Raw genomic sequence first — 13,196 nt, 5'->3', positions numbered from 1 at the left:
GTGCTTCAAGACGTCATCACGCAAAGCGTTCCCCATAGCGTCAATTCGACGCAACGCTCGTTCCCTCTTCAGGGAACCGAGGTTACAGTCGTAACCGAGGCGTTTCTTCATCAGAAACCAATCCAGCTGCACATGCAAATGAGCACGCTTAAAGGGATACTTCACCTCTGGAAAGATGAATGTGTATTTAAAATGGGTCATTTATGTAGAAGAAATGTGAAATTATTTTTGAATTTGGAGCATTCTAGACTGAGAAAAGCCAGAAAATGTATTTTTGGCTTATGTGGATGAAAGACAACAACTCCCAGAATGCACTTGCTTCGCTGCCCTAGGAGGCCACTCCCAAGCCACGCCTACCGGTAAGAGAGTGCAGTTAAACAACAAGGCTAGGCTAATAGTGAAGCTCCGTGAAGAGTCTGCCCGGGATTTCACGATCGCCCAAAATGTCCGGGATTCGGCTTTTGCGTTCTACAGTCGCCATTCATTATGTTTACTGTGGCGAGCAGGACGAGACTGAGGGCCGTGGGAGAACGGCGCAAGGCTGGTGGCGTGATTACCGATGAGCAGGACGCGCTGCAGTCAAAGACGCACCGTCTGTGAGACGCACCGGTCTCCTATCTCTCACAGAGGAGCGGGATTTTTTTTTAGCAGTTAAAACGCACATCAACCGATCACTTGTTTAGCGTTCATGTAAACACTACATTCAGATAAACCAATCGGAATGAATTCAGTTAGACTGAAACAAAAGGTGTGCATGTAAACCATGGATGGCGACTGCAGAAAGCAAAAGCCGAATCCCGAACATTTTGGACGATCTCGACGGCCGGACATGTCCAGGAAAAAGAGGATGGTAACCCCTACTACTCAGCTTTCTCCTAATACTTAGCTTTCTCCACAGATCAAGAGCCTGCTAGCTTAGCTTCCAAAGAAAGACGGCTGACACTGTGTACATTCTGTGAGTGAGATCCCACCCCCTTTGGGCGGGTTGAAGACATGCGGGACAGCCCCTCCTACTGGCTGTAGTTTGGCCTCTGGCCAAAAAATCCTCCGATGACGCAAAATGACGTTTTTTTGCGTCATCTGAGGATTTTTTCCAGACAAAAAATACATAAATCTCTCATCTCAGGGGGATATGAGGGTGGAAAGCACGGTAATTCGAAAATACTACAGGTTTTCTACTAATACAAAGCTTAATGCTAAATCCTGAAGTATCCCTTTAAAACAAAGATTCATAAATCAACCACAGAGGAATTTTCCCGCTTGGAAATTCCACCCTTCTCATTGGTCAAGCGAACCCAGAGAGGTGGGGCCTTTCTCAGGCTTTATTAGAGACAAATTCACAGTGACCCTCCTCTCTCTTCTCCTGGCTCTCTAGTGCTGCTTCTTTGGGTTGATGTTTGTGGGCAGGCGGTGACCACCGCCTGCTATGCTTTCACTCTCCCAAAGGAATCAGAAAAAAAACCTGCAACTTTACCATCACTGAATGGGCAACGATCAACTCTTGGCCTTCTCGGTACGTTCAGGATGCCGTACTGTCCAGCGTGGTCTCAGCAGGCCCCAGGGCAGCAGGCCTCGACTCACAACCAGCCATGTGCTCATTCAGGAGAGAGAGGACTCTCTCAACCACAACAGAATCAAGGACAACCTCAGGAGTTTGGACAATGTCTTCTTTCAATGCAGAAGAAGTCCATCGCAACTCCCACCATTTGCTCTGCGTGTCCTCTCCGGCCCCTTCACAATCTGCACTCCAACCAGAACAGAGTCGAACTAACCATGCAAGTTCATCATATCTTCTTCATCCAACGGAGAAGAAAACGATTGCAACTTCAATGTTTGACACTCAAAGGAAACATCAACATCCTTTTCCACGATCTTCAAGAAATGTGTCCGCGGCAAATGCCAAGCAAGTATATACATTTAATGAGGTACTCTGAAAATGATAAGCTGATCGTTCTTTTCATAGTTAAATGGATCTTTCCCATAGTTCCATTTCCTGCTTCCGATTCCATTCTGTCACTCACCCTTTTACCCGTGTATGTGTTTAGATTAGTTATGTTTGTGATTTAGTTAATAAAACTTGTGCACAATACATATCTGGTTCTGATTCTCTGCTTGCAACAAAGTTTACTTTACGATTTAGATTTTGACAACAGGCTCTTTGTACTGTACAGTAAGACAGACATTTCCCTTCCCCGGAAATGAATATTTCTTATAATTAATAAACAATTAACACTGAGTGTTCACGGGACAAACAGGTGGGTTGATTGTAATATTAATTTTACAACATTAAGTTAATTATATTAACTGATCCAAATATTCATAATCAATTATAACCAAATATTATTGATTATTAATATTTCATAGAGCTAATTCGTTACAGGTTGAATAATTTATATTACAACTGTATATATAGGCCTATGCAACAACAAAAGCAAAAACGCTTTGCTTGACCTTCTGAGTGTCAATATCTTGTTGGATGTTGCCCATGTCTTTATTGGTCTTCTCTCGCTGTTTTTCAGCCTCCTGTAGTTGTTTGTCCACCTCTTGTAGCTCAGTTTCTTTTTGCTAAATAAGAAAAAGTAAAAAAGTAAAACAAATGGGAAAACATACTTGCATTTATTAGGAAACGAGAGCTAAGAGATGGCACATTATTTTGTTGTACCTCTTTGTAGCTGTCTTTGCCCTCTTCAATGTACTTGGTGATCTCTCTTTCAAGGAGGGTCAAGTTTTTAACTTTTTCCTTGAGTGAATGTATCTAAAAGAAAGCTTTAGTCAACTCTGACAATAAGCAATGACTTTAGTTGCATTAAAGTAAAAATCCACAACCTTTCATGTAATACATTGTGGTGAATAATTTCACAGTAAACATAAATTATAAGTCACATAAAACCTAAAACACAAATGCAAAAACAAATTAACCAACACCTTTTCTTGCCCTTCTTCCCATTTATGCATCCTGCGCTTTGCAATGTCCTGTTTCTCCAGCTGGAGCTTCTCCAGAGTTGCAGCTAGAGGAGACATCTGCTCCTTTGCATCCTAATAAACACACATCATGACACACCAGTAAAAATATGATTACATCATCGTTCAAAAGTCTGGGGTCTGTAAGATTTTATGTTTTTGAAAGAATTATCTTATGCTCACCACTGCTGCATTTATTTGATCAAAATACAGTAAAAAAAAAAAAAAAACTGTTGTGAAATATTACAATTTCAAATAACTGTTTTCTATTTTAATATACAGTGGGTACGGAAAGTATTCAGACCCCCTTAAATTTTTCACTCTTTGTTATATTGCAGCCATTTGCTAAAATCATTTAAGTGCATTTTTTTCCTCATTATTGTACACACAGCACCCCATATTGACAGAAAAACACAGAATTGTTGACATTTTTGCACATTTATTAAAAAAAGAAAAACTGAAATATCACATGGTCCTAAGTATTCAGACCCTTTGCTGTGACACTCATATATTTAACTCAGGTGCTGTCCATTTCTTCTGATCATCCTTGAGATGGTTCTACACCTTCATCTGAGTCCAGCTGTGTTTGATTATACTGATTGGACTTGATTAGGAAAGCCACACACCTGTCTATATAAGACCTTACAGCTCACAGTGCATGTCAGAGCAAATGAGAATCATGAGGTCAAAGGAACTGCCTGAAGAGCTCAGAGACAGAATTGTGGCAAGGCACAGATCTGGCCATGGTTACAAAAAAATGTCTGCTGCACTTAAGGTTCCTAAGAGCACAGTGGCCTCCATAATCCTTAAATGGAAGACGTTTGGGACGACCAGAACCCTTCCTAAAGCTGGCCATCCGGCCAAACTGAGCTATCGGGGGAGAAGAGCCTTGGTGAGAGAGGTAAAGAAGAACCCAAAGATCACTGTGGCTGAGCTCCAGAGATGCAGTCGGGAGATGGGAGAAAGTTGTAGTAAGTCAACCATCACTGCAGCCATCCACCAGTCGGGGCTTTATGGCAGAGTGGCCCGACAGAAGCCTCTCCTCAGTGCAAGACACATGAAAGCACACCTGAAGGACTCCAAGATGGTGATAAATAAGATTCTCTGGTCTGATGAGACCAAGATAGAACTTTTTGGCCTTAATTCTAAGCGGTATGTGTGGAGAAAACCAGGCACTGCTCATCACCTGTCCAATACAGTCTCAACAGTGAAGCATGGTGGTGGCAGCATCATGCTGTGGGGGTGTTTTTCAGCTGCAGGGACAGACGACTGGTTGCAATCGAGGGAAAGATGAATGCGACCAAGTACAGGGATATCCTGGACGAAAACCTTCTCCAGAGTGCTCTGGACCTCAGACTGGGCCGAAGGATCACCTTCCAACAAGACAATGACCCTAAGTACACAGCTAAAATAACGAAGGAGTGGCTTCACAACAACTCCGTGACTGTTCTTGAATGGCCCAGCCAGAGCCCTGACTTAAACCCAATTGAGCATCTCTGGAGAGACCTGAAAATGGCTGTACACCAACGTTTACCATCCAACCTGACAGAACTGGAGAGGATCTGCAAGGAGGAATGGCAGAGGATACCCAAATCCAGGTGTGAAAGACTTGTTGCATCTTTCCCAAAAAGACTCATGGCTGTATTAGATCAAAAGGGTGCTTCTACTAAATACTGAGCAAAGGTTCTGAATACTTAGGACCATGTGATATTTCAGTTTTTCTTTTTTAATAAATGTGCAAAAATGTCAACAATTCTGTGTTTTTCTGTCAATATGGAGTGCTGTGTGTACAATAATGAGGGGGAAAAAAAGAACTTAAATGATTTTAGCAAATGGCTGCAATATAACAAAGAGTGAACAATTTAAGGGGGTCTGAATACTTTCCATACCCACTGTATATTTAAAATGTAAGTTACTCCTGAGATGGCAAAGCTGAATTTTCAGCAGCCATTATACTATTATACTAAAATGTATGTTACTGTCATTTTTGAGCAGTTTGATGCAATCTTACTGAATAAATACATAAGTAATCTATAGATGTTCCCTTTTATGGGTTCATATAACGCTGAGTCAGGAGCTGAAGCTATGGGAACAGTAAACCACAGCACTACACTACGAGGTAACTACTGGTTTATCAGTCTGTGATTGCATAAACACAAAACACTGACAGACATGAATAAATAACACCCCGCTCAAGCAAAAAGCAAAAAAAAAAAAAACCCAACAACAACAAAACTGGGAACCTGGGGTCAGGTTAATATCAAGATTATAAAATCTTATAAAAGTGTCCAGAGGTGAAGATAACCCACACGCCTCATAAGCTTTACAAATAGCATTTCTCATCCAATGCAACATCAGCTTTCATTTTAAAATTCTTGCAGTGCTGACAAGTCATTAAAGGCGGCTTGAGCATGATGATAGCCCAAGCACTTATCATGCGAGTCCTCGCTCGTAATAAAAAAGGACACAGAGCCACATACTTACGAAATGCCATTGTGTTCACCCAGAGGATAATAATCTACTACGTAATGAAGACCACCAAACATGATGAATCCATTCAAATCAGAAGAAACACACTACATGGCTCAGATTTCTGAAGAGCAGAAATCTGAGGAGTGATGCCATGATAACATCCTGGTGACACATGCCTTAGTGACCGGTGCAAGCACAATCAGTCAATGAATTGGTGTGATTCTATACAGGTTTCAGACAATCTTCATACCTGAAGGGTGTTTCGATAATGTCAGCTAATGACGCTGCATCGAGTGAACCTATGAAAGGGAACTTTTCTCATTATGAATGAAAGGCACATTAAAGTGGAGAGGCGCTCCTCACTCGAATGTCTCGTTGGAGCGTCTGGATTTCAGTGGAGAACTCCACACACTGCTCCTCCAACTGTTGACGCTTCTGCATGTTGCTGGAGATCAGGAGCTTTTCTCCACGAATCTCGTTTACGCTGCTTTTCAAGGCCTGGATCTGCTCCTGCTGGTCCTGGATCAGTTTCCTTTTCAGCTCGATCTTACTGCAGGCTAAACACGAAGAGCATCACATGGAGACACAGTGATAAACAGGGTCATATACAGTAGGTGTTAGAACTTATTTTACCAGTATTTGGGTATTTGACATAAAATACTTTGTTAACATTTGCCGTGGTGTGACATGCTACATTTAAAATGAATTCCAATAGCATTTTGCTAATACTTATTTTATATTAACAATGCATGCAGTTTCTTTTATATTACATTACTTTGTTTAGTCAGCCACATATTTAAATTTTTTATTTTATTTTATTTTATTATTATTGTAGGTGCATTTAAACCTCTCCTGTAAATTTAAAGATTATCCCTAACTGAGATTTAAATCAGAGTTTAAAGTAATGGAGCAACAAGATTAAAGTTAATCTATCTTAAATGTAAAATAAAACTAGGATCAAAATGATAGTTTAAATGAGAGCATGCTTATTTTTAAACAAATTTAAAAGTTTGGTGCAACAGAATTACTAGATACACTTAAGCGTAATCCCTATTGGTGCAACTCACCCTAAGTAGTGAAAGTGATTAAAAGTATAGAAAAAATACCTTTTCCTATTAGTATCTATCTATCTATCTATCTATCTATCTATCTATCTATCTATCTATCTATCTATCTATCTATCTATCTATCTATCTATCTATCTATCTATCTATCTATCAATCAATCAATCAATCAATCAATCAATCAATCAATCAATCAATCAATCAATCTATCTATCTATCTATCTATCTATCTATCTATCTATCTATCTATCTATCTTGGTTGGTCGTTCTGTCTATCTGTTGATATAGTACTCAGGATATACAATTTCCCTTATAAATTTATATAAATATAAAATAAGAATATCAAAGAACAAATGACACATGTTTAAATTGATGTACATGGCCATTCAAAAGATTGGGGTCAGTAAGATAAAAAAAAAAAGAGAAATTAATATTTTAATTCAGCAAAAGACTATTTAAACAGATTAAAATTGACAGTAAAGATATTTATTATGTAACAAAGGATTTCAAATGCGGTTTGAAATGCTGTTCTTTTGAACTTTCTATCCATAAAGACTCCTGAAAAAAGTATCATGGTTTCCACAAAAATATTAAGCAGCACAACTGTTTTAAGCAGTACCAAATGAACTGAAGGATCATGTGACACTTAAGACTGGAGTAATGATGCTGAAAATTCAGCCTTGCTATCACTGGAATAAATTACACTACTATTTTTGTATATATTAAAACAGAAAACATCATAAATTGTAATAATTTTCCACATGTTTTTACTGTATTTTTTATCAAATAGATGCAGCCTTGGTGAGCACAAGAGACTTCTTTCAGACCCCAAACTTTTGAACAGGAGTGTACATTCACATGAGATTCACAAAAAGTGTTTTGTATTCTACATAAAGAGCTGAACGTACTGGTGTCCAGGCGGTGTTGGGTCTCTTGTTTCTCCTGGCTGACCTGCGTCATGGTTCGGCTGAGGTCAACTCCCTGAAGCTTGGCTGCATGCTGAGCGATCTTTCTCTCCACATCCTTCAGGTCAAGCTACATATGACAGGAAACATTCTGATTACCCACAGTTCAATAAAAATACTGCGTTGTGCTAATACTAACTTGTGCCACATCAATTACTGTTGCATCCACGTTTATACTCTATTTCAAGTGAGAATAATATATCGAAAGCCATTTATGAGAACTATTCATTTATAGCACACCTTTAAGCTAAGCTTTTTTTTTTTAAAAACATGGAGAACACTATAGTCTCTGGACTCTGTCCCGGACACCAAAATTGTAATGATTCATAACAATTTGTTTTTAGATTTCTATGGAGTTAAAGGTTAAGATCCTGATTTTTTCAGGAGTAGTACAGCACACCATGAGAGTATATTAGCACAGTTTGTTTGCTTTTGGGATCCAAAGGAGCATTTGGACCTGGAAACTGTAATGTATGAAATCAGACTTAAAGGTGCACTTATGCAGGATTTTCGGGGAAAAAATTGTGTATAGACTAATACTAAATAATGCCTCTCAATCACGGTTTATGGTCCACTAGAAGTGTGCAGCGGTGTTTGTGTCTACAAATACACTACTGCCTATATTTTCATATTTTCTTCCTGAATTCCTGTGGAATGTGTAGCCCCAGCCAATAATGATGCGTGGCACAGGTGAGGACAGGACTTTATCATGTGAGTCTGAAGCTTGGTTAAGTTGTCCGGTAAGTTGCTATTGCCTTGTTGACAGCTATCTGTAATCCGTCAGAATACTAGGCATTATAATTATGTTTTTATGATGACACGTAATTATTGTTTATTAGTGAGCTAGACTGATGATGGCTAAACTCGCTCGCAAATTACAAGCAGTCATCTAACTATTTGCGTATCTGTTCTTTAGTATACACAATGCTATTTTTGGATGATTTTTTATAACAAAACAGCTCATTGCTCATGTTCCCGCTGGTGTTCTCTTGAGTCGTTCGGCTGCGTGTGCAACTGATAGACAGGGAGAGGACTTGTGCCTCTGGCGGTTTTCAGCCTGTGAGGAGGGGCCAAGTTTAAATGTTGTGTTTACAAACAGTAACTGAAAATCCTGCATTGTGCACCTTTACAACCGGATAACAACTTTTGCTCTATTCTTCATAAAGCTACTACAGTATATGACTTCAGAAAACTTGAGATTTAGTATATAATAAACTTTCAGTATTGTGTATTTTTAATAAGAATCCCAAATACTGCAGTTTTCTGAATGTTCTATGTGATAAATAAATAAGTCTTTAAGTAAATGTTGTATTGTTCTGATGTGCTGCATGTTACTGGATTTTATTTTCTGTGTTTGGACTGGCTGGAGATGAGCTTAGACCTGACAGCGATCCATGAGGGAGACGTCCTGCAGACAGGCCTTGGCGGTGTCTTCCTCAGACATCAGTGTGCACAGCAGCGTCTCCTGCTCCTCAGTGTCTCCTTTCAGCTTCTCAATGTCTCGATTCACACGCTGGAGTTTATTTCTGAGCTCTGGCAGCTCTTTCTCCTGGAGCTCCACTATAGACTGCCTGTCAAGACAAAAAATATTCATCAATATCAATATAAGGGGTGGATGGAAGGAGGGGTAATCTGGTGGATGGATGGATGGATGGGGAATGAAGGGGTAAAAAGGAGGAAGTATGGATGGAGGAATGAAGGGGTAAGTAAGTGGATGGATGGATGAATGGATGGGGGAATGAAGGGATAAACAGGAGGAAGGATGGATGAGGGATGGAGAAATGAAGGGGTAAACAGGTGGACAGAGGGGGGAATGAAGGGGTAAATAGGAGGAACGATGGATGAGGGATGGAGAAATGAAGTGGTAAACAGGTGGACAGAGGGGGGAATGAAGGGGGTAAACAAGTGGACAGAGGAGGGAATGAAGGGGTAAACAGGAGGAAGGATGGATGAGGGATGGAGAAATGAAGGGGTAAACAGGAGGAAGGATTGATGAGGGATGAGGGATGGAGAAATGAAGGGGTAAACAGGTGGACAGAGGGGGGAATGAAGGGGTAAACCGGTGGACAGAGAAGGGAATGAAGGGGTAAACAGGAGGAAGGATGGATGAGGGATGGAGAAATGAAGGGGTAAACAGGTGGACAGAGGGGGGAATGAAGGGGTAAACAGGAAGAAGGATGGATGGATGGATGGATGGATGGATGGATGGATGGAGGAATGAAGGGATTAACAGGTGGATGGATGGATGGATGGATGATGGATGATGGAAGGATGGAGGAATGAATAGATAAACAGGTGGATGATGTATGGATAGCTGGATGGGTGGGGAATGAAGGGGTAAACAGGTGGATGGATGCAGGAATGAATGGGTAAACAGGTGGATGATGGATGGATGCATGGATAGGTGAAGTAAAAGATGGATGTATAAACATGAAATAAAGGATGGATAGTTAAAGTGATAAACGGATTGAGGAATGGACAGATAGATAGATAAAGTGATAACTGAATGGCCAGAAAAGTGTTATTGCCTGATGGGCTTCAGTGCCATCATTTCATCACGCCTGCGCTCTTTCCTCTTCAGGTCCTGCTCGGTGTTCTTCAGTTTGTCTGGGACGTGCCGCAGCTTGGACTGCATGTCATTAATGACGTCCTGGAGCTCGGCCTCTGAGGGGAATACACGCTGACACACGGGACAGCAGGGCTCGCCCTCCTCCGTCAGCTGACTGATGAACTGACTGTACACGGCGGTGGCGCCCGCCAGCATGGCTGCCAAGAGAAGACAAAAAGATAATGAGAATCAGTGCTGGGGGGAACTCATTACAAGCAACTTGAGATATGTAATCAGATTACTTTTTCAAGTAACTTGTAAAGTAAAGTTTAAAATTTCCTACAAAATATCAAAATTACAACAAAATTACGAGAATAATGAGAGCTCTCCTGTCCCAATGTTGAGAGAATCATGAGTAAGTGGAGAGGTGTTGTGTGTGTGTGTTTGTGTGCTGTGTGAACATGATGCTTATTGCAGTTCTAGACTAAAAGTGAGCGTGCATTTACTCATCTCACTTGCACAAAAAAAGATTCAATATTTCTCAAAATGAATAAAATCACTGAAATGCAGAATCAGAATACTATGCAAACCTTCAATAACTAAATATGTTAAATAAAACATACATTTTTATGCATTTAATCTCACTTTATTGACCAATGTACTTGTTTCTGACCTTTGATAATGTAGAGAAACAAGTAGAGAAACTTGTGCATGCTTTCATCACCAGCAGGGTGGATTACTGTAATGGACTCCTCACTGGCCTTCCCAAAAAGACCATAAGCCAGTTGCAGCTCATACAGAACGCTGCGGCCAGGATTCTGAGCAGAACCAGGAAATATGAACATATCACACCAGTCCTCAGGTCTTTACACTGGCTCCCAGTTAGATTTAGGATTGATTTTAAAGTATTATTACTGGTATATAAATCATTCAATGGCCTAGGTCCTCAATACATTGCAGATATGCTCACTGAATATAAACCCAACAGATCACTCAGATCATTAGGATCATATCAGCTAGAAATACCAAGGGTTCACTCTAAGCATGGCGAGTCCGCTTTTAGCTATTATGCTGGAACCAGCTTCCAGAAGAGATCAGATGTGCTCCTACAGTGGTCACATTCAAATCCAGACTCAAAACACTTCTGTTTAGCTATGCATTTACTGAATGAGCACTGTGCCACTGTTCGTCCGACTGTTTGTACTGTACTGTATTTTATTTTTCTGTATATATAACTGTTTTAATTATTCTTATTTATTTTTATAATTTTTATTTCTTCTATGTAAAGCACTTTGAATTGCCATTGTGTATGAAATGTGCTATATAAATAAACTTGCCTTGCCTTGCCTTGCCTTGATGATTCAGTTAAACCATAAGCAAAAATGACTACAGATTTTTTTTGTTTTATTGGTTAAAGTAAGTGTTAAACTTTTAAGTTTTAAGTTTTATTGGTTAAAGTGTTAAACCTGCATCCTATTCTTCCGTTATCCAGAAATGGCAGCAGAGCTGATAGGTTTGTCTGAGCTGCGCCCTCTACTGTACAGCTGTGAATTTCCTTCAGCCTGAGGCTTATTATTTCACTTTTGGTGTGAAAGGGTCTTTACATTTGCCCAAAAATATAACTTTTTTGTTATAAAAAAAACAAGCCCAGCCCAGGTGCAAAAAAAGTAACGCAAAATTAACATAACATAACATAAAAAGTAACTAAGTAGCACAATTAGTTACTTATTAAGGGAGTAACGCAATATTGTAATGCATTACTTTTCAAAGTAACTTTCCCCAACACTTCCGATAATCACATTCAAAACACGGAAGACTGAGAAAACCAGGGATGTTCTGAATTCACACACATACTGGGTTGTGTAACTGCTGTGGACTTCATAAACTCAGCTGTGTGGGTCCCAGCTTGATATCTTATCAGACTTCATATCAACAGTCATTGCTCTACTTGGCATAAAGAAAGTCTATATCCTGTTTACCAATAAACAGTAATTTACCGTCAAGCAGGCCCACACAGAATCTGCATCTGAAAAGCTTCAAAGACTTCAGCAGAATTCAAAGGCCATCATACACAAAACGCGTCCCTCGACCCTAGCGGGCTCATGTATGATTTGTCCATTATATTAGCATTTTCTACCAAATGTATATGATTTTTTGTATTATTCTGAAGATTTGCCTACAAAATGAGCACAGTATGTAGATTTAGTGTGGATCTGAAATGTTTTGTGAGAGCATACCTCTCTGTTTAGAGGACTTCTCCAGCTCATCCTCCAGTTTACTCAGGTCTGACTGGAAGTCCTGACTGCCGCACACGTTGAAAAGTCTCTCTTCATAGTTGACCAGCAGCTCTTCCTTATGTTTGATTTCTGCCATTAAGTGAGTCTTCTTCTGTTCTCCAGATGCAAGCTCCTTACTATGAAAAATAAAAATGAAAAGTCTTGTCTAATGCTAGTTAATTTATCTGAAGGCTGCAAAGGATGTATTAACATTTATTGGGAATTATCTCAGCACTGTTCAAGTTAGAGTAAGTTGGAGGATAATTACATTTTATTGTGTAAATACAGCATTTGGAAAATTGTACATTCTCCGATATTATCTTACACATAAACATGTATTTTATTGATGTGTGTGAACTTACGAACAGTTTATGTACACTACTACAAGTGCAAGCAGGGACGGACTGGGGCTAAAAAACAGCCCTGGACTTTCTCCCAAATAGGCCCATCATCCGGCCATTCGCCTCTAGCCGTGTGGGACAGACACTAGCCAGGATGTCCTGATACTATGCCACAATACTGTAGCCTATCAGACAGGTATTCACAGCAAGTAACATCTCAAAACCAATGATGATAATTGGGGTTGTGTTTATTAATGAAGCCTCAGCCTTCAAATAAAAACAAAAAATGTACAATGCCATAAAATACAAATAATGAAATGTCACTGGCTACAGTAACCCAAATTACAACTTGTAATTATAAAACATATAGTTAGGCTACTGTATACCAGGGATCTCCAACCTTTTTGTGTGCAAGGGCTACATCTAGAAGGAATTTTTATTTGTTATACTCCAATATTTATTATACATAACATGGTGAAGCTTTTTTACTTTTCACCATCATATGGGAAATAATAAAATATCTTGATATTCTGGTTCAGACTTAAAAGCGTTTAAAAAAAATCCTGAAA

The 13,196-nt window shown here is 39.6% G+C and overlaps 1 protein-coding gene across 1 annotated transcript in view; it reads right to left on the bottom strand.

Annotated features, from left to right (window-relative positions):
• LOC309477979 (DNA repair protein RAD50-like) overlaps nucleotides 1–13,196 on the bottom strand; it is a 79,401-nt gene that overhangs the window by 30,804 nt on the left and 35,401 nt on the right. Inside the window, exons 12-19 of the mRNA XM_082141519.1 lie at nucleotides 12,248–12,423; nucleotides 9,991–10,228; nucleotides 8,844–9,033; nucleotides 7,406–7,532; nucleotides 5,797–5,990; nucleotides 2,926–3,036; nucleotides 2,663–2,755; nucleotides 2,452–2,565 (exon numbers count right to left, since the gene is read on the bottom strand). Of these exons, the coding sequence (XP_081997645.1) occupies nucleotides 2,452–2,565; nucleotides 2,663–2,755; nucleotides 2,926–3,036; nucleotides 5,797–5,990; nucleotides 7,406–7,532; nucleotides 8,844–9,033; nucleotides 9,991–10,228; nucleotides 12,248–12,423 (1,243 nt within the window). The remainder of the gene's footprint in view (nucleotides 1–2,451; nucleotides 2,566–2,662; nucleotides 2,756–2,925; nucleotides 3,037–5,796; nucleotides 5,991–7,405; nucleotides 7,533–8,843; nucleotides 9,034–9,990; nucleotides 10,229–12,247; nucleotides 12,424–13,196) is intronic.

The sequence above is a fragment of the Leuciscus leuciscus genome, assembly GCF_965113295.1.
Source record: "Leuciscus leuciscus genome assembly, chromosome: 16".
Lineage (NCBI taxonomy): Eukaryota > Metazoa > Chordata > Actinopteri > Cypriniformes > Leuciscidae > Leuciscus > Leuciscus leuciscus.
Note: the sequence above shows the minus strand (reverse complement) of the source record. Positions and strands in the feature narration are given on the sequence as shown.